The 21,985-nt window shown below is 47.4% G+C and overlaps 1 protein-coding gene across 1 annotated transcript; it reads right to left on the bottom strand.

The window, feature by feature from the left end:
- Positions 1-369: 369 nt before the first annotated feature.
- Positions 370-19,878, bottom strand: C15H20orf96 (chromosome 15 C20orf96 homolog). The gene is made up of 10 exons (XM_065893276.1): positions 19,735-19,878; positions 18,890-19,007; positions 11,114-11,226; positions 6,500-6,658; positions 5,921-6,020; positions 4,859-5,016; positions 4,677-4,778; positions 4,429-4,515; positions 3,591-3,709; positions 370-430 (listed from the first exon to the last, which is right to left on the bottom strand). The coding sequence occupies exons 1-10, from the start codon at positions 19,876-19,878 to the stop codon at positions 370-372; spliced, it is 1,161 nt and encodes a 386-aa protein (XP_065749348.1).
- Positions 19,879-21,985: the final 2,107 nt, after the last annotated feature.

Below are 21,985 nucleotides of genomic sequence, written 5' to 3'. Positions count from 1 at the left end.
CCAGATGCAGGCAGCACAGCTGCCCACCCCTAATCTTAAGACAAAATCCATTCCTACCTAGGCTTCTCAGGAAGCCCCAGGCACTGGCAAAAGGCAAATCCAGCTTTATTGGTAAAAAAGACTTGACTAGGAATTCCTACCTGGCTCAAGTAGCAGCACCAACCAGAAGAATGGAGGGAGAGGGGGATGCAGGAAGCGGAAAGAAAAAAGGAAGAAGCAAGGAAGGAAAGGACGGAGGGAGAGAGCATGAGGAAGGAAGGAACTGCAGACCAGGGTCTGGATGGGGACGTGGTCTTGGAAGGAGAGAACTCAAGGCTCTGGGTGTGGGGAAGAGACCAGGGAGGGAGGGGTGGCCCATCGCCCCGCCATCTAGAAGGGCAGCAGCTCTTCCACAGGGATGTCGAGGATGATGTCCATGTTAGGGGTGCACCTGGTAGGAAACAGCAAAGAGGGGTGTGAGACACCAAGCAGGGGCGCCAGAGCTGCAGGTAGGGGAGCACGGCCTCAGAGGAACACAACCTGTGACCTTACAGCAAACACACACACACACACACACACACACACACACACACACACACACACGTCAAAATGGAAAAGGAACTGGTTTGGCAGGACTCATGTTGCCCCACAGAGCTCTGAGGCCAAGAGGAAACAAGAGCTCAGCTCTGAAGTGCTGGGGCCCCTCAGGACGAGCGCTCTCTCTGGAGTCAGGATGACTGGTTTGGAAGCCTAACTCTGTGTCACCTTGAGCACACTGCTTCTCCCCTCTGAGCCTCTGAACATCACCGGGCACCTATGTAACAAGCACTCACTATGTGACAGACCCCAGGCGAGCCTCGTTTCCTCATCTGTCAAGTGGGGAGGGTCCACCTTCAGTCACTGATGGGACGATTAAATGAGACCGTGCCAGCATGTAATAAGTGCTCAGTAAATGACAGGCATTATTCTTTCCGTAAAAGTAGCAAGAGCAGTGGGTTCCCATGTGCACTATCTACCCATCTCAGGGACCAGTACGAACATTTCCAAGGCTCCAGGATTACATTCTCCCTCCCAGTTCTCTCACCCACTCTCATGGTACAGACTGACGCACGCTGAAGGATTTAGACATGAAATGTCAGGATGTCTGCAATTTACAACATTTCAGAAGAAAGAAAAAGGAAGAAATGAAGATGAAGCCAATATGGCAAAAATATAACTGTTTCTAAATCTAGATGGGTAACTGGGTATTCATCATAATACTCTCTGGACTTTTCTGTATATTTGAAATTGTTCGAAATAATAGTAAAAAAAAAAAAAAATGCATCTCTGTACTGGCAATGCCCAAATTTCCATCTCCAGTCAGTATCTGTCTTCTGATATCTATACTCGTACCCCCAACTGCCTACCTGACAGCTCCACGCTGAGGTCTCTGTAAATTAAACTCAGTGTCCCAGTCAACTGCGGACTGACCTGCGTAAGCATCCTTCACCCCCCGGCCCCAGCCTTCCCTCTCTCTGGATCTGGCACCACTACCCACCCTGTGACAAAAGCCAGAAACCCAGGGGTCATTCTTGACACCTCCCTGTCCTTGACTTCCCACATCCAAATATTACCAAGGCCTACGGGTTTACCTTCTTCAATACTTCTCCACTCCATCCATCTCTCCTCTCTCTTCTGCCACCCACCCTGGCCAAGCCACTCCCGACCCCCCCCCTACACACACAACTGCCAACCAGACTCCCAGCACCTCCTCTGGCCCCACTCCAATATCTTCTCCACCCTCTTTTCAAAGTAACTCTTCTTGGAATGCAAATCTGATGTCACCACTCAGCTTACAATTTCTTTGCTTTCAGGGTCAAGTACCAAACTCTTCCCTCCGTCTACCGGGCCCAGCGTGGAGGTTCCTAGGGGCTGAGCTGTCCTGCTTCCTCCCCGTTACTCTCCCCACCACTCTGCATTCCAGCCTCATTCAGCCCCTGGTAAACGCCAAGATCCCTCCTACCACACACGCTCCACAGCCTCACTGCTCGGCTTGTGATCCAGGGACTGGCAGTGTCAGCCTCACCCAGGAGCTTCTGAGAAATGCTGGCTCCTTAGCCCCACTCCAGACCTACCGGTTCAGCATCTGCTCTGTAACGAGATCTCTAGGTGATTCCTGTGCACATTCTGGTTGGAGAAGCTCTGCCTAGGGATGCGCCACTCCCACATTTTAGGAGGAGAAAGCTTCTTCCCATTCCTGGTGTCTCCCTGCCCATGGAGGGGCCGCAGCAGGCATACTGCTCCTGGCCTCGCTTTACTCACTCTGCCCCTGGAAAGGGGTACAACGACCTGAGCAGTGAGTCTGGAGAATAGGATGGGGCATGGGTGCCCTGTTCCCTCTCGGCAACGAGCAGCCTGCAAGGAAGACACTCTCTGCTCCAACACAGCTGACCAGCGAGCTCCATTTGCCTAATTCTGGGTTCACTGTTCAGAAGCCAAGATATCTGGAGATAGAAGCTGTTGCTACATTCTCTAAAACCAGCTTTATCAGAATAAAAGTGAGAGTCTGGCCCGTGTCTGCCTTGCCCCTTTCAGTCTTATTTCAATGTGTTCAGAGCTCAGATAAGGACGATGGGGCCTACTCACCACACCCCCAAGACGCCAGCACCACCACCTGGAAGTGTTCTTCCTTCAGTTTCCCCCTTCAGCCCCTTTTGCCCAGTGAACTTCTATGCATCATCCTTCAGACCTCGGTTTAAACTGTCACATTCTCAGGGAAACCTCTCTTGACCCTCCAGGCTCCTCTCTGTCCGGGCTACACTCTGCCAGCGCCACATCCATACCTCTGCTTCAGCAGCTCTGGGGTCAGCTGCCACGGGACCTTTGTCGGTGGCTCGTTATCGATTAATGTCTGGTCCCCTCCTTGGCTCCATGGTGGTAGAGCCAAGGGTTACTTGCACTCACGGTGCCTGGCGCTCCATAGGCACATCATAAATTTGACAGTACTTTTTAAGGAAAATAAGAGGAGAATGAAGAATAGGAGGTAGAGGAGGAGGAAAGAAAGGGAGAGGAAGAGAAGGAGATAGACATAGAAGCTAAGAAGAAGAAAAATAATTTGCAGATGGTAAGATCTGCCCCACACAGAGAGGCGTGGCCTGGTGGGATCCTCACCCTCAGACCCAGAGGGCCTGACCCAAGGGAGGGCAGGCAGAGAACTGCTTTTGGAAGGAGGGAAGTCCTTCCTTTGGGGCCCAGAATTCTGCCCCACGGAGAGAACACCCTTCTTTCCCTGCACTGTGCCTTCCAGGCCATTCGTCTCTGGAGCAGACCACCCCACTCAACACTGTCTTCCTGAACACCCCAGGAGCTTAGGGGCGGACCCACTTGGCTGAAACGTGGAATGTGGAATTGGAAGGGTCCAGAGAGATTACCTAACTCAGCCTGCTGTGCAGAGATGGCACACTAAGGCCCAACGATGGGAAAGGTCACATCTGCTACACAGTCAGGGGCAAAGCCAAGGCAAAAACCCAGCCTCCTGCCTCCTCCACCAGGCTGCCTTCCCCGAGAACAGAGAGCTTCTTCGAGTCCACAGCGTGGCTAGTTTAAGAGGTAGCTACACAAGGATCACATACTTGGATCTCCGAAGCAGAATGTCCGCAAATACAATCTCTCGGGGTTCCCAGATCTGAAACTGGAGCTGTTCCATCTCAGCCCTTAATATGGGTATTTCCTCCTCAAAATGGTCTATAAACTGAGGAGATCAGGGGAAAGTGAGAAACGAAACATTCCCCAACCAAAGGGAGAAAAGGGCAAAATGAACAAGGATTATTGCTCATTCGTCTACAGAAATGGCCTGGGCTTTGTCACTTTTGTCACTGGGACTTCCGGACTCCAGACGGGGGTCCTCGCTGTGCAGGGCAGGGCTGGCTCACAAGTTACCGACGATGTTTGATGGTTCCGGTTAAGGGTGAGGGGATCGTGGAGAAGGGAGACAGGTTGCAAATGGGTGGCAGGGCTTGACAGTGAGAATTAACAGGGGCTGGTGGAGATGATGGAGGCCATTCACTCGGATAACTGATGAAGGTGCACGAAAATTACCGCGAGGGGGTGGTGATGGTGGATTTCATTAACACCGGTCATGAGTGATGGTCAATGACAAGAATTAAAGAGGTGGAGACCGGGGCTGGGTAGTGAAATTAAAGTGATGGTCGTGTGGTGATGCTTGGCGATGGTGCTGCTGGGTCATGGCTGGTGGTGTTGGTTAATGAGGCAAACCCTAGGCCAGCACGAATCCCCTTCTCAGATGAATGACAAGTGGCATTAATGGCACTGCCAAGGAGGAAGGCTGACACCAGAGTCAGAGACCTCATGAGCGCCACATCAGGACAAGCCTGACTCCCACAGGTCCTGGGGACCACCCACCCTCCTGCTCTAGCACAGGGGTGACGACCACCTTTGCTGCCCACTCACTTCTCGGAACTTGTCCATGTACTTCAGTATGAGCCGGCTATTCCAAGTCTTCTGCAGGAGCGCTTCCTGATGAGCACGCTGGATTTTCTGCAGAGGAAGGAGAGGTCTGGCCCCCAAGTCTGGCCCCAGGGGCGACCATGCACTGGGTAGCATGGTGGGTGTGGGGGGGGGCCTAGAGGCAGAGGACAGGGAAAAAAGCAGGGCTGGGGGCAGGACCTGGATACCTGCCACAGTGGCTGGCTACTCACCACCACCAGAGACCTCAGTAGGTTTTTTTTCTTATTCTGAATCTGGTTGGACATAGATGCCAGGACCATTCTGCACATCTCACTGAGGTCATCCAGCTCATCCTGGGGGTCAGCAGGAGGGTGTTGGCCACCAGCCCTGCCTCCCACATGGTCTGGCGAGGCAAGGCCATGGGCTCACCTACCTGCTGGCTGTCCTTCACCTGCTGCAGCTGGCGCACGAGGTTGGCAACCTGGACCGACTTGATGGGATACTCACGGTCCATGTAAGTGCTCATGAAGCTCACTTTCTTGTGGACCTTCTCGATCTTGGCATCCAGCTGTTCCACCTGCTGCTCCAGGTCTGAAGAGATCAGGAGGGACAGAAGGCAGGATCCTCCCTCAAGAACCCCCCTGGGGAGACCCAAGAGGCAAAGCTCTCCTTGACCAATGAATTGGGTTCTGGGCTGAAGCAAGTTCACACAAGGCTGGGAGGTGGTGGACAGTTAAGCCCCTAGAGAGCTCTTTACCTTCACAGGAGAAGAGGCAGTACTGGGTAGGAAAGAAACTATCCCAGTGCAAGATCCCTAGGCAAGCCCCGGCTCTGCCACTGTCACTGCATGACCCTCACCAAGACCCTCCCTCTCCGGACCTCAGTCCCCTCATACACACGCTCCCAAGGCAATGAGCCCAGTGAAATGGGGCAACACTGGCTCCCAAGACATGACCAGGGCAGGATTAAGACAGTCTATCCTGCCACCCTCCATGGAGAGGATCCCCAGCGTCTGAGGCTGCCTGACACACTGCCCCTCCCCTCAGAAGGCTTCTAGTCTGCTCAGGGGAAAGAAACCACAGGCTCAGCAGGTCTGTGGCCAGTGACCTATTCCAGCCACTGACTCCCAGAGGGACGCTGGCAAGAAAGAGGGAGGCTGGGATTGGATGCTGGCTCCTAGCTGTATAACCTTCAACAGGCTACTTCATTTCCCTTACCCTCAGTTGCCTCATCTGTAAAATGGGAGAAAAGAAAAACTTCCCTGCCTTACAGGTAGTCGGAATGACGGAGAGTGAGCCCATAAAAACAAAGCACGTAGGGCCTACAAACGCTAAGTGCTTGATAAGTAAGCTGTCAGCTGTGCATCTTAGCAGTCCCATCGGCCTCAGAAGGGAGGTGATGGGCCTGATGGTTTCCGAAAGGGAGGTGCAAGGGGAATGCCCAGCAGCTGACCTCCACAGAGGGCCAGGCGAGGGTCAGCCCCAGGGATTCTTACTGTGTATCTTGGATTCCTCCTTCTCCTCCCATTCCTGAAGCTCACACTTCATCTGGTGCAGCTTCTTCTTGTTTGAGTACTCCAAGATGTCAGCGATGGTCTGTGGGAGTGGGGGGCGGGGAGGGGGTCAGCTCACCCCAAGCCTCCACTGGTGCGGCCAAAGCACGGACTGTCAGAGGACTCAACACTTCCTCAGAGGAGTCTCCAAACCCAACCCCACACATACCGTGTGCCAGGCACAGCTCCTCTTCGGGGTGGGTGCTGTCGTGCCCCAGATTTACAGGGCTCAGAGGTTAACCCAAACTCTTCCAGCTAGTAAGTGCTGATGCGCATGAGTCCCCACCCCCCGCCACCCCCAGTCTGATTCCAAAGCCCAGGTAGGTGGGCGGGGGGGGGGGGGGGGGGGCGCGGAGCGCGTAAGAGATGTATCCTCCACATGGAGGAAGCAGCTTGCGCAATGGGCCGGGAGAGGCCGGGAGAAAGCAGGAGAGGGCGCCCAAGCGCTCAGGAGGGCGGCGTCGCGGGCTGGACCGCAACGCAGGGCAGAGGCAGGGCTGCGGGGCCACGGTGGGGGCTCACCGTGAAGACGTCCTCCTGCTGCAGCATCACCCGCACTTTCAGGGCCGAGCTGTCGTCCGTGTCCTGGATGGTCTTGATCAGTTCCCCACAGAGCTTGGTGAGGAAGTCCTCGTGGTTGCAGAGCTCCTGGTGCGCGGTTCGCCGGTTCCTGAGCATCGTCTGCAAGCGGAGGAACAGGGAAGGGGGGCAGTGTTTCGCGATGCGCGGAGCTGGCCGGAACCTCCGGGAGCCTAGGGACCACTTCCCTCCCGCCGCAATCCGCCCCCTTGTGGCCTCGACTGGTAAATGCCACCCGAGCTGGGCGGCGGTTCCCCATTGTCTGCGGGTCAGAGCACCTTGAATTATTTCATCCTTTCTGAAACACCCATTTTCCCATAATTTTACACTCTGAGGTGGGGATATATCTTACAGTTGGTGGCGTGTTACAGTCTAATTGACAAATATTTTATTAGTGGGTAATTAAGATAAAGGTACACCTTATTATCAATGGCTTCTTAGAATCGATGAACTATATAGTACTAGCAATAATAAAAAATGCCCAAGTAGGAAAGAAGATGGCCGAGGAGACGGGCCTTGTCTGGAGAAGAAGCAGGAGAGGCAGAGTGGATGATAATCGCTACCATTTCTCGTCAGGCAGCTGAGCTGAGTGAGGACTGTTTCATACAACAGCCCCTGGGAAAAGAATGAGCCTCTAAGGGATTAAGGGACTCGCCTAAGGGCCCCCAAGCAGGTACACATAACCTACAATAATAAAAACAAGAAGAACAATTGCTGAGGGCGCCTCACTCAGCAGGCGGCTCAGGGTATCGGCTTAACCTCCAACAACCCTATGTTCCCCAGCTCTGTTTTACTGATAGGTGGATGAATGTTCAGGCAGGTTACGAGACTGCCCCAAAGTTGCAGAGACAGGACGTAGTGGCACCGGAACTCGAAAAGCAGACTTCCGACTCCCAATGTCTATCTCTCCACTACACTAAGGTGAGGAGCTGAGTGGGCCTAAGGCTGCAAGGTGGGCTGAACCTCACAGTGACCGAGACTTGGATGTTAGGCCTCGACGCACCTTGGTTCAAATGCCAGCCCTGCCACTTCCCACCTAAGGGAACCTGGGCACGTTAGTTAGCCTCCCAGAACCCTGCTATACTCATTCCGTATGTTAGGAAACTAATACCGGCTTCAGAGAGCTGCTGCTATAAAAAACAGATGAGGTAATATTCACAGTCAAGCCGCTTAGTGGCGCGTCTCACACACTCAGTGACGAGTCTCCATTCTCACCGGTTCTCACCCTCCACCTCTGCCAGGCTATGTGCTCTCTTCTTTATTCCTTCTGTTCTTCATTTCTCTGTCCTTTGCTAGAAACTACCTCTTCCTAGCCCTCAGCTGCCATATTCCTCACACAATAATGAGTAATAGTGCAAAGGCACAGCGTACTTATTATGAACTCTAAAGCATGCTAAGCACGTCCCATGCACTACCTCACTTGGGACTATTATTTTTGGTTGTGGTTTTGGTTTTCTTTTTTGCGGTACGCGGGCCTCTCACTGTTGTGGCCTCTCCCGTTGCGGAGCACAGGCTCCGGACGCGCAGGCTCAGCGGCCATAGCTCACGTGCCCAGCCGCTCTGCGGCATGTGGGATCTCCCCGGACCAGGGCACAAACCCGTGTCCCCTGCATCGGCAGGTGGACTCTCAACCACTGCGCCACCAGAGAAGCCCACTTGGGACTATTATTATCCCCACTTTAGAGAAGCAGAACTTGAGGGTCAGAGAGATGCAGTACCTTACCCAAGGTCACCAATCGCAGAGCCCTTGTCCTTGAAGTCTGGGCTCCTAGCCACTCCACCATCTTGCCTTCACATCTCCAGACCAAAACATCTCCAAATATGGCCCACAGGGACCAGAAGCATCTTGTGAAAAATGCCAGTCTCTGAGTCTTGGGCCCACTGAGCCCCACTCCCAGGTGATTCTGATAAAGTGTAGAATTAATGACCTCTGTTCTAGAAATGGATCTTCCCTGACCACCAGCTCTAGGGTAGAAACCCTGCTTTGTGCCGTCCTGACCCTTACCCAATTTGTAATTACATAATTACAGTTCGTAATTATGTCTCCCCTTTTCCCAATTTATTTTTCTCCTAGGACTCATCACTACCAAACATAACATGTTTTTCTTATTATCTTGTTTCGTGTCTGTCTACTCAACTAGAATTTTATAGCCAGGAGGGCAGGGGCTTTGGTTGTTTTGTCACAGCTGTATGTATCTCCAGCACACAGGACAGTGCCTGGAGCTCCATAAGTATGGGTTGAATAAACTGATGAGTACTATTCTTTGGGGGCTTTAATTCATTTATTATGTGTCTCCCCACTAAAGTATAAGCTCCATCATAGCACAAATTCTAAGGGCCGTGTTCACGGCTGTGTCCCCAACACCTGGCTTGGTGCCTGGCATATCGTAGGCATTCTCTCAGGAGTTGTTGATCGAATAAGTGACTGTCCTAAGGCTGAGGGGCAGAGTCAGGATCCTACTTCATATCCAAGAACAAACCAACTGAGTCATTTCTACTCCCTTGCTCTGTTTCCCCCTTGTCCCCACAGCCCGTTCTGCACACAGCAGCAGCAGCCCAAGGACTCCTGTGAAAATCTAAGTCAGATCATTTCCCCACTCTACTCAGAATCCTCCAGGGTCATCCTGCCTTACTCTATGCAAACACAAAGCCTAATCACGGACTACAGGGCTGTATACAAGCTATCTCCTTCCCCCCACAGCCCACCATCTTTCTTCCTCATCACCTGGCCCATCACTGACCTCACACCAACCTCAGGGCCTTTGCACTTCCAGTTTCTCGGCCTGGAACATTCCCCCTCAGATGTCACCACCTTAGCAGCCTTCCCTGACCACCCTCCTAAAAGTCATGGCCACTCCATCCTCTGTGCCTCTTTAGCCCCTAACCTTATTTTACACTTCTTCATAGCTCTTAACCCTCACTACACATATTACATTTTTATCTGTCTTACTTATTGTCTGTCTCCCCGAGTAGAATGTGAGCTCCCTAAGGTCAGAGTCCACATCACTGGTGAATCCCCACACCTAGAAAAGGGTCTGGAACATAGTAGGTGCTCAAATATTTGTTGACTAAACAAATGAATGATTACAAGAGACAGTATTAGGAACTGGTTAGGAGCACAACTTTTAGAGCCAATCGTCCCAAGTTCATGCTTCAAACAAAAACACATAAACCCTTCTAAAGTCAGGATAAAAATAACATCAGAGGGCTTCCCTGGTGGCGCAGTGGTTGAGAGTCCGCCTGCCAATGCAGGCGACACGGGTTCGTGACCCGGTTCAGGAAGATCCCACATGCCGTGGAGCGGCTGGGCCCGTGAGCCATGGCCACTGAGCCTGCACGTCCGGAGCCTGTGCTCCGCAACAGGAGAGGCCACAACAGTGAGAGGCCCGCGTACCGCAAAAGAATAAAAATAAAAAAAAATAACATCAGAAATATGAGTTCCTACTTTACGAATGCAGGGCTGCCTCTAAACCATTTTTGCAAAATTGAAGGTTAAAGGAAAAACAAGGTTTCAAGGCAAATACATTTTTCCCTATTTCTTCATATAACAGTCATTGTTCATTGACTCATCATATTAAAAACTTTCCTGAAGAAGTTAAGAATTCTTCTATAGGATTTTGTAGCATTTATAGTATTTGGTATTTTACTTTCTCCTATGGACACAAAAGCCCCCTCTTCTTCTAGTCATTTCAAATACTTTGAAACAATGTTCAGAAGCCATAAAAAAACAATGGATGGTAAGAAAGTCAATTATCAGAAGTTCTATTAGTTGATGTGAAAATTTTTAATAGCAAGCTCCCAAGCCTTGCTTTAAGATGTACTGTATTCCGTGAAAGGCTGAGTTACTGGAAATTTTTAAATGAACAAAAGCCACTAAATTGTGCTCCTAATGCAGTAAAATAAAAAGTGATTCTGCTCGGAGGGAGCATAGTCCTGCCAACACGTTGATCTTGGACTTCTGGCCTCCAGAACTGTGAGACAATAAATTTCTATTGCTTTAAGTCAAAAAAAAAAATGAGTGATTTGTTTCCCTGGGATCCTCCAAAGGTGAACAGCGAGTTGGTTTTATTTGTTCTTTCATAGATGTTCATGTATTTCATGTTTTAATGCATTGCAGTCATTAATGTTTAAAAAAAAAGTGATTCTGATCATTTTCCTGAGTCTTAAACACGAAGGCAAGGGACTTCCCTAGTGGTCCAGTGGTTAAGACTCTGTGCTCCCAATGCAGGGGGCGCAGGTTCGATCCCTGGTCAGGGAACTAAGATCCCACATGCCTTGCAGCGCGGCCAAAAAATACAAAAACAAAGGCAAACTTCTGTTTGCCTAACTGGCTTTGACCCCTGGTACTGCATTTTCTAGCTGCGTGGTCTGTGTCATCTCCCTGCACCTCGGTTTCCCCATCTGTAGAAGAGGGATGATGATAAGCGTGCCCACGGGGTTGCTGTGAGGATGAGGGGTCAAGTCAGGCACCCATGAAGTGCTCAGTGCGTGTTTGCTATCACCATCCCCCGCCCCCTGCCCTGGGCCCTGGTGCCTGTGGAAAGATGCTCGTCATACTCTCCCTAGTCGGGTTTTGGTCTGTGTCTTCCCCGAGTCCAACTTTCCTCTGCGCAGTTCTAGTGGATTCCTCGGCTGACTTGTCATCCACAAGGTGGGCTTGGATTGCAACCCTAGGGTATAAGAAAGGACAGAGAGAGTGTGAGGGTAGAGGCAGGTCTGGGGTTAGGTCCCAGGGAATGCACCAGCCATGAGAAACCCCAATGCCATCCACTCATGTCCTTATAATATACGACCGTGAGACTGAGGAATGAAGCTCACATCCATCAGTTAGCTCCCAGGCCCCACTCTGAGTCTTGTTATAAAGGACAGAGAAGCCCAGGAGACTTCCACATACCACAGTGACGGTGGGGTTGAACAGAGGGGAGGAGAGGGGTAGCAGCAGGAGATGGCCAGACATCCCCAATCTCTCCCACCAAGCTGGCCGGTGGCAAGCTCAGAAGGGGTAGGGGTTAATAGCAACAACTAATGAAGCAGACAGCCTGGGTTTGAATCTGGATTCTGCCTTCTACTAGCTATATGACCTTGGGCAGGTCACATGACCTCTCTGTCCCTCAACTTTCTCATCTGTAAAACAGAAATAACCATCATGCCTACCTCACAGAGTTGTAGTGAAATTAAAAAAGAAGTTACTATAAAGTATTTGGAATAGTCCTAACCCATATTCAGTGCTAAATATAAATTACTAGCTGTCACTGTTATTACCAATGACCTGAGAATTGGGATCAGGACCACAGCATCAGATAAAGGCACAGGAGCCGTGCAAAATGCTAACCAGCTGTCTCCGGAATACCTGTAAAAGCTGTGGTCCTGCCAGACGAGAAGTACACGAAAATAATTCAGATCGGAAGAAGGCATTAGGAGGGCATGTTCTGAGAATCCCTGCTTCCTCTCCACGCGTCCTGCGCAGTTATGAGGCAAATCACACAGATGATCACAAACGCTACTGCTGCCTTGTCAGCCCCCGCCAACATCTCTGTTGGAGGTGCAACCCAGTTCATTTTTGAAAAATATCATTTCTTTTACGGATCAATATCCTTAATTTAGTATTAAGTGTTGAAGTGACAGAGTAAAATTAGAGTAATTTTGTGTTAAAGTTATGAATTATCTGTATGTATCTGGTATTTAATTGTATTGTTTGAGAGATGGAGTGATTAATAGATTAATTTTGTGGTTCTAATTTAAAATGTGTAAGTGAGATTTTGATTTAGATTTGTTTTAAGTTGAAAGGTTTAATACACTCTTATTAAATGTGCATAAATTACAACTTTTAAATGAACATAAGATTATCCATATTTAGAAGTTTATTTATTAGATATACAAGACTTACATTAAATACCCAACGGTTTTGTTCATCAGAACAAGTGAACTCTTTGAAAATGAAAGTGAATATATTAAATTTTAAAGGTGGCTTAAACGATTTAGGAGAATTTAATTAACCAACTTCCAAAACCCCCTTCACAAGGGTTTTTAAAAATTATAACATTTGTAAGCTGAACTTAAATACTTAGCAAGATTTATTGCTTTAATAAGGAGTATTTCTTTTCATCAATGGTGGTAGCCCTGATTTATTATTTTTGTAATTAAACTTTTTATTTTTAAATAAATTCAGATTACATTTACTTAAGAAATAATGCAGAGAAATCCTATGTTCCCTTAACCCAATTTTTCCCGACCGTAACATCTTGCAAAACTAAGTACAATATCACAACCAGAACACTGAAAGACAGAACATTTCCACAACCACAAGGATCTCTTATGCTGCCTTTTATTGCCACACCCACTTCCCTCCCCTTCCATGCTCCCCCTACCTATGTCAATCACTAATCTGTTCTCCATTTCTACAAATTCTGTCATTCCCAGATGGTTATACAAATGGAATCGTACAGTATGTCACTTCTGAGATTGGCTTTTTTCCCTCAGCATAATTCTCTGGAGATTCATCAAGTTAGTGAATGTATCAAAAGTTCTTTCCTTCTTCTTGCTGAACAGTACTACATGCTATGGAATGGATGTACCATCGTTTGTTTTTTTTTGTTGTTGTTGTTTTGGGGGGTTTTATTTGCGGTACGCAGGCCTCTCACCGCTGCGGCCTCTCCCGTTGCGGAGCACAGGCTCCGGACGCACAGGCCCAGCGGCCATGGCTCACGGCTCACGGGCCCAGCCGCTCCGCGTCATGTGGGACCTTCCCAAAACGGGGTACGAACCCGTGTCCCCTGCATCGGCAGGTGGACTCCCAACCACTGCACCACCAGGGAAGCCCACCATAGTTTGTTTAACTACTCACTCATTAAAGGACATCTGGATTGTTTCCAGTTTGGGGGTATTATGAATAAGGCTACTCTGGAACTTTCATGCACTTTTTTTTTTTTTCACTTTTTTAAATTGAAGTACAGTTGATTTACAAGTTGTCTTAGTTTCTGGTGTACAGCAAAGTGATTCAATTATATATATATATATATATATATATACTTTTCATATTCTTTTCCATTATATTTTATTACAAGATATTGAATATAGTTCCCTATGGTATACAGTAGGACCTTGTTGTTTATCTATTTTATATATACTAGTTTGTATCTGCTAATCCCAAACTTCTAATTTATCTCTACACCCACCTTTCCCCTTTGGTAACCATAAGTTTGTTTTCTATGTCTGTGAGTCTGTTTCTGTTTTGTAAATAAGTTCATTTGTATCATATTTTAGGTTCCACATATAAATGATATCATACGATATTTGTCTTTCTGATTCACTTCACTTAGTATGGTAATCTCTAGGTCCATCCATGTTGCTGCAACTGGCATTATTTCATTCTTTTTTATGGCTGTGTAGTATTCCTGTGTGTGTGTGTCTGTGTGTGTGTGTCTGTGTGTGTATACACACCACATCGTCTTTTCTTTTTTAACATCTTTATTGGAGTATAATTGCTTTACAATGGTGTGTTAGTTTCTGCTGTATAACAAAGTGAATCAGCTATACATATACATATATCCCCATATCTCCTCCCTCTTGCGTCTCCCTCCCACCCTCCCTATCCCATCCTTCTAGGTGGTAACAAAGCACCGAGCTGATCTCCCTGTGCTATGTGGCTGCTTCCCACTAGCTATGTATTTTACATTGGTAGTGTACATATGTCCATGCCACTCTCTTTGTGTCCCAGCTTACCCTTCCCCCTCCCAGTGTCAAGTCCATTTTCTACATCTGCATCTTTATTCCTGTCCTGTCCCTAGGTTTTTCAGAACCTTTATTTTTTTTATAGATTCCATATATATGTGTTACCATACAGTCTTTGTTTTTCTCTTTCTGACTTACTTAACTCTGTATGACAGACTCTAGGTCCATCCACCTCACTACAAATAACTCAATTTCGTTTCTTTTTATGGCTGAGTAATATTCCATGGTATATATGTGCCACATCTTCTTTATCCATTCATCTGTTGATGGACACTTAGGTTGCTTCCATGTCCTGGCTCTTGTAAATAGTGCTGCAAAGAACATTGTGGTACATGACTCTTTTTGAATTATGGTTTTCTCAGGGTATATGCCCAGTAGTGGGATTGCTGGGCTGTATGGTAGTTCTATTTTTAGTTTTTTAAGGAACCTCCATACTGTTCTCCATAGTGGCTGTATCAATTTACATTTCCCCCAACAGTGCAAGAGGGTTCCCTTTTCTCCACACCTTCTCCAGCATTTATGGTTTGTAGATTTTTTGATGATGGCCATTCTGACTGGTGTGAGGTGATACCTCATTGTACTTTTGATTTGCATTTCTCTAATGATTAGTGATGTTGAGCATCCTTTCATGTGTTTGTTGGCAATCTGTATATCTTCTTTGGAGAAATGTCTGTTTAGGTCTTCTGCCCATTTTTGGATTGGGTTGTTTGTTCTTTTGATATTGAGCTGCATAAGCTGCTTGTAAATTTTGGAGATTAATCCTTTGTCAGTTGCTTCATTTGCAAATATTTTCTCCCATTCGGAGGGATGTCTTTTCATCTTGTTTATGGTTTCCTTTGCTGTGCAAAAACTTTTAAGTTTCATTAGGTCCCATGTGTTTATTTTTGTTTTTATTTCCATTTCAGGAGGTGGGTCAAAAAGGATCTTGCTGTGATGTATGTCATAGAGTGTTCTGCCTATGTTTTCCTCTAAGAGTTTTATAGTGTCTGGCCTTATATTTAGGTCTTTAATCCATTTTGAGTTTATTTTGTGTGTGGTGTTAGGGAGTGTTCTAATTTCATTCTTTTACATGTAGCTGTCCAGTTTTCCCAGCACCACTTATTGAAGAGGCTGTCTTTTCTCCGCTGTATATTCTTGCCTCCTTTACCAAAGATAAGGTGACCATATGTGCGTGGGTTTATCTCTGGGCTTTCTATCCTGTTCCATTGATCTATATTTGTTTTTGTGCCAGTACCATACTGTCTTGATTACTGTAGCTTTGTAGTACAGTCTGAAGTCAAGGAGCCTGATTCCTCCAACTCTATTTTTCTTTCTTAAGATTGCTTTATTATTCGGGGTCTTTTGTGTTTCCATACAAATTGTGAAATTTTTTGTTCTAGTTCTGTGAAAAATGCCAGTGGTAGTTTGATAAGGATTGCATTGAATCTGTAGATTGCTTTGGGTAGTATAGTCATTTTCACAATGTTGATTCTTCCAGTCCAAGAACATGGTATATCCCTCCATCTGTTTGTATCATCTTTCATTTCTTTCATCAGTGTCTTATAGTTTTCTGCATACAGGTCTTTTTTCTCCTTAGGTAGGTTTATTCCTACCTAAGGTATTTTATCCTTTTGGATATGCTCTTGCACTGGTTTTTGTGTGACCATAAGTTTCACGTCTCTGGAACAAATGCCCAAGAGTGCAATTGTTGGACCATTATGGGAAATGTGTGTTTAGTTTCATAGGAAACTGCCATATTCTTTTCCAGAATGGCAGCTCCATTTCACATACCCACAAGCAATGTATGCATGACCCAGTTTCTCCTCGTTGCCAACATTTGGTGTTACTACTATTTTCCATTTTACCCATTCTGATAGGTGTGCAGTGACACCTCTTTATGGTTTAATTTGCATAGCCCTAATGGATAATGATGTTGAACATCTTTTTTTTTTTTTTTTTTTTTTTTTGGCGGTACGCGGGCCTCTCACTGCTGTGGCCTCTCCCGCCGCGGAGCACGGGCCCCGGACGCGCAAGCCCAGCGGCCATGGCTCACGGGCCCAGCCACTCCGTGGCATGCGGGATCCTCCCGGACCGGGGCACGAACCCGCGTCCCCTGCATCGGCAGGCGGACTCTCAACCACTGCGCCACCAGGGAAGCCCAATGTTGAACATCTTTTCATGTGCTTATTTACCATGTGTATTTCCTCTTTGGGTGAAATGCCTCTTCATGTCTTTTGCCCATTTTCTAACTGAATTGTTTTTCTAGTGAGTTTTGATGGTTCCCAATATATTCTACAAAGCAGTCCTTTGTCAGATATGTGGTTTGCAAACATTTTCTCCAAGTCTGTAGCTTGTCTTTTCATACTCTTAACAGAGTCTTTCAAAGAACAAAAGTCTTAAATTTTGATGAAGTCCAACTTGTCCATTTATTTCATTTTTCTTTTATGGATCCAGCTGTTTGTGTAAAGTCAAAGAACTCTTCACTTGGCCATCAGTCCCAAAGATTTTTCTCTCCTATGTTTTTTCCTAAAAGTTTTACTGTTTTACATTTTACATTTATTTTTTACTTCATTTCTCCAGTGGTTGACTGTGGGTCCTGGAGCCAAACTGCCAAATATCACAGCCTGGATGTGCCCATCCTACCTGTGACCTTGGGAGTTACACCTGTCTGTGCCTCAGGTTCCTCATCTGTAAGAGGAGGTGATAACAACAGCACTCACCTCATAGGGTTGTTGGGAAGATTAAATGAAGTGATAGGTGTAAAGTGTCGAGAACAGTATCTAGCACATAGTAAGTGCTTGGTATATGGTAACTGCTCTTGTTCTGTTTGTGGGTGTGTCTGTTACATACCTCACCGCTTCCCCAGTGAAAGAAAAGGGCAAGAGTTTCCTTGTAGATGCTGTTTGAATAGGGTCTAGGACCAAAGACAAAAATTCTGTCACTAACACCAGGTCTTGGGCTTCCCTGGTGGCACAGTGGTTGAGAGTCGGCCTGCCGATGTAGGGGACACGGGTTCGTGCCCTGGTCTGGGAAGATTCCACATGCCGCGGAGCGGCTGGGCCCGTGAGCCATGGCCGCTGAGCCTGCGCATCCGGAGCCTGTGCTCTGCAACGGGAGAGGCCGCAACGGTGAGAGGCCCGCGTACGGTAAAAAAAAAAACAAAAACAAAAACTACCACCAGGTCTTGTGCTCATCACTTTATATCATGACTCTCAACAGGGGTGTTTTAGATATATTGGCGGGGGGGGGATCTGTGGGTTCTCATTGGGGGCCCAACTGGCATCTATAGGTGGGGGCCAGGGACACGAGATATCCCCCAGAACAGGACAACCCCATAGAACATAGAATTCTCCTGTCCTCCATAACTCTCCTAAGTCCTACTAGATATGACATAGGTAAAACCCCTATTTATAACAATCTGATCCCAGAACCTGACTCTGTTTTACATATAGCCACAAAGAATATTTTTCAGGGTTTTACTATAATGCTGAATTTTCCAAGAAAGCAGCTACAATCAAGGGAAGATTGTGCTTTTTTTGTTTAGAACTTTACCAAGAGATGGGCACCACTTTGGAAATCACAGTTGCAATGAAAAATCCCTCTTGGTATGTTGAGTCCCTGATTTCCCACCGTGTGTCACTCTGCATTTGCAACTGTTATGTTCACCATGACTCCACATCTATCAGTAAGCTTCTGATGACTTTCTAATGTCTTCTAGTGGACTCCATTCTGAGCATTTACATACTGAAATATACTTTATTTAACTATAAATAACTTTCCATTTCCTTTACAGTTATGGTATTAAATTAATATTTAAAAATTATATATGTAGGTAGGTTATATTATCTATGAAGTTTATTTCAGGATACTAAAGGAATATTACAAAATATTTGTAATATTTATCATTAAAAGGAGTGTTGGGTCTGAATAACAATGCTTTACATGGATCTTCTCATTTAATTCTCACAACAATCCTATCAGGTAAGGATTAGTGTCCTCATCTTCCAAATGAGAAAACAAAAACTCATTCATCTCTCTCACTTTCCCAAGAGAGAGGATGGCAGAGCCAAGGCCTCAGAACTCCCCTGGAAGGCATGACAGTGATGTGGCAGAGATTATCCCAAGTTCACCAAACCCTGTTTTCTTTTCCTCCTGGACACATAGCTGGACTATATTTCCCATCTTCCCTTGTGGTTAAGGGTAGGCATGTGACTGAGTTATGGACACTGGAATATGAGTAGAAGTGATGTGTGTCACTTCAAGTCTATGCCCTGAAAAAGAAATACCCACAGGATCATCCATACTCTTGCTCTCTCTCTTCTCTCTCTGCTGGATGCAAAAGTACCCAGCAGAGGACTTCAAGGCCTTAAAAAATGTCATTGCCACAAGGTGAAGGAGCCTAGATCCCTGAATGATCACATGAAAAAGATTACTCCCTCCCCGCTAGATCCACAAATGTACTTCGACATAAATGAGAAATATGTTTCTGTATTAATACTTGAAATCTGGGGGTTGTTTGTTATAGCAGTTAGCCTACCCTGATATAAATGTTGTCACCAAGGGCCAAGAGCATCCCCTCCATCCTGTCCCCAACTCCACCAGCACCCAAGTGCCTCTGCCCACCTGGCTGGACGGTAGTCCAGGTCTTCATTTTGCTTTTCTTAGTGTTGACAGTTCGTGGGATTGGAGGCAGAGTAGATGGCTTGGCTTTCTGCTTGGACCGCTGCCATGGAACATAATCCTACCAGACACAACACAAATCAGTCACACAACTCATGGGCTCAAATTCCAGCTTACCCCCTTACAGATATCTGTAACCTTGATCAAGTGGATTTACCTCTCTGGGCCTCAATTTTCTCATCTGTAAACTGGATCTAATTAGAAAAGCTACCTCCACAGGTTGGTACAAAAATTCCAAAAGATGATATTTGTAAAGCATGTGGTAAGTGTTCCATAAGTGTTAGCTATCACTTTTTCAGCTGCCAGCCAGAATTTACTAAGCACATCGGCTGGGAGGTGCTAAGAACTGTGAGAAACAGAAGGCATGGAAAAGACCCAACAGGAAAGCAATCAGAGATAAATAAGACAGCAGCATAATACACCCTTACATCCTGATAGGTGGTGAGAAAACTGAGCTTCAGAGCCACACCCCAGGTCCCACAGCAAATGCATGACAGAGCCGGGCCTGGAATTCACGTTTCTGGATTCTATTGCCCAGGACAGTCACCGCCGTGGGCGTTGAGAGCAAGCTGACTGCAAGCCCAGGGTCAGCAAGCCCCACCCACATACCTTCCCTAGCCCTCTAGGACTCACCAGAACCTGGAACTGGGGGACTGTGGAGCAAATCCCAGCGTGGTTGACTCTGGAAAGTGTTGGGGCGAGAAAGAACTCCCATCATTCCCAACCCACGGGATGCAAGCAGCAAACGTGAAACTGGCATGGGGTCTCGAAGCCGAAACCTCACCCACTAGGGACACAAGCCAAGCAGGAGCTGGAGAACTCGAGGGAGAGGCGGGGCTAGGGAGATAGGGCGTGGGGGGGAGGGCGGGGTCAAAAGGCCTTGGGACAACACCCGGCGAGGACCCAGCCAGAGATAGGTTGGGCGCACGCATGCGCGGTCCACAGCCCCTCCATACGCCTTTTACGTACTTCGGAAAGACGCGCGCCATTAAGGGGAATGGAAGAAGAGTCCGGAGCCCTTGGGGCCCCGATCCTTTGGGTATGCCTATTTGTTCGGCTTCTCCAACTTCCTTGTCTCAGCGTGGGTCGCGCGGTAACCAAGGCCACTCAAACTTCCCAGCGAGACCTGCCGCTTTCTTGCCTGTCTTGGTCTCCAAGGAAACGGACGCAGACTACCGAGCGCCTAGAGGCACGAATATCGCAAGGGAAAAAAAGTAGCTCTCTCCACATTCTTCTCATCGTGGTTTCAAATTCCCCTCAGCTGGCCCAGCCTATCATGCTAAAGAATCAAGTCATATTTCTCCTCTCAGCAAACCTCCATCACTTCCTTCCCCATCCTTACTCTTGGCTAATGACGTTGCTTCCTATTTTACGAGGAAAATCACGGGGCTCAGTAAACTCATAATTTCACATCACTTCATTTACCCACCTACATGCCTCCCTCCTGAGACTATGTGTAAACTGCCTACTGACACCGATTCCTACAATTGTGCACTGCATCCTGTCCTCACTCATTTTCTCTATGATATTCCCTGGGCAATTCTCCCTGTTTTCTCCATCACCCCTTCCTCTGTATTATTCTCATCGCTTTACCAACATATTTTAATTTCTCCTATTAAAAAAAGTGACCACTTAGCATCCAGCTACCCTCCTGTTTCTGCTTCACTTTACAGCAAAACTTCTAGAGAGGTTTGCCTACTGTTTCCCATTCCTTTCCGCCTGTTCAGTCAGGCTTTCACTCTCCACCTCTCCTCTGGAACTGCCCCTGTCAACACTACCAGTGACCTCCATTTTGCTAATCCCCACGGTCACCTCTCAGCCCTCATCTTACTCAGCCTGTCTGCAGCATTTGACACAACAGATCACTCCCTTCTTGACACACTTTCTAAACTGGTGTCCCGCAAACCACTGTCTTGTGTTGCTTCCTACCTACTTCTCCTTTCCTGGTTTCTCCTCTTCTCCCTTTACTCCCAGGTCGCCCCAGGACTCAGACCGAGCCCTCTCTTTTTCTCTGTCCATTCTCACTACATTTGTGCTCCCTTCCGGTCTTGTGACTTCAGATGCCAACTCTAGATGCCTCCCAGACTCACTTCTCTAGCCTTTCCATTGAATTCCACACACATACATCCAACTGCCTATTCAACATCTCCACCTGGGCGCCTAAGGGGCAACTCTAACACTGAATATTTCCCCAAAAGCGTTCTTCCCCAACTCAAAGTGGCAACTCTTTTTCTGGAGTCATTCTTTTTCATTCTCCACCCCCACTCTCCTGCACCACACGGCATGAGGGATCTTATTTCCCCCCACCAGGGATCAAACATGCTGCCTGCAGCGCGGAGCCCTAACCACTGGACCTGGACCTCCAGGGAATTCCCCTGCAGTCATTCTTAACTCATCTTTTGACTCATCCTTATCCCACAACCAAATCTGTCAGCAATACCTTCAAAGTAATCTGGAATAAGACCGCTTACTACTACCACCACCCGTACAAACATATACCCCACTTTCACTCTAGGACTACAGTACCAGCTCCCACCCTTACCCCACTCCAGCTCTCTCTCCACACCCCAGATTTGCTAGATAGAGCACAGATTTTAAAGTGCGTTCCAGTTTAAAAACTAAATTGGAAATTAATTAATTAATTTAAAAAATAAAAAATAAATTGGAGGGAGCAAATAATTTAAAAGCACTCACACTCTAATAGGGGAATGTTACTATGGACCACAAGGCCAGAGCTCCCAACCTTCTCCCCCTCTTAAAAATCACAGGAAAATGTTATAAATAGCACTGCACGCTGTGGTCAACAGAAGGGACTGCTATGGCAAAAGCAATCAGCATGGATACTCTGGCCATTCAAGACCCTCCCAGCTGCCCCTAGGGCTGAGGGAAGCACTATGTCAGGCACCCCATTTGCAGAGCCACAGCACTGCAGCAGGGAAGTTCTGCCAGGAAACTGATAAGAAGTAGGAGGTAGCAGTATGTGGTAGACCTGGGGGGTTTTGTCTACCCAACAGCCATTCCTCCCCTTCATCCCAGCTA

Source organism: Phocoena phocoena, chromosome 15, assembly GCF_963924675.1.
Source record: "Phocoena phocoena chromosome 15, mPhoPho1.1, whole genome shotgun sequence".
NCBI classification, from domain to species: Eukaryota; Metazoa; Chordata; class Mammalia; order Artiodactyla; family Phocoenidae; genus Phocoena; species Phocoena phocoena.
The sequence above is the reverse complement of the archived record's forward strand: the minus strand, read 5'-3'. Positions and strand labels throughout refer to the sequence as shown.

What these genes read in the sequence shown, in the direction of transcription:
- C15H20orf96 (XM_065893276.1), bottom strand. Translation starts at nt 19,878, where the DNA reads ATGCGTGCGCCCAACCTATCTCTGGCTGGGTCCTCGCCGGGTGTTGTC. An exon ending in CTGCTTGGCTTGTGTCCCTA is followed by an intron (nt 19,008 to 19,734) that starts GTGGGTGAGGTT and finishes TGTGTCTGGTAG; the next exon opens with GATTATGTTCCATGGCAGCG. An exon ending in CCAAAACCCGACTAGGGAGA is followed by an intron (nt 6,659 to 11,113) that starts GTATGACGAGCA and finishes CTCCGCTTGCAG; the next exon opens with ACGATGCTCAGGAACCGGCG.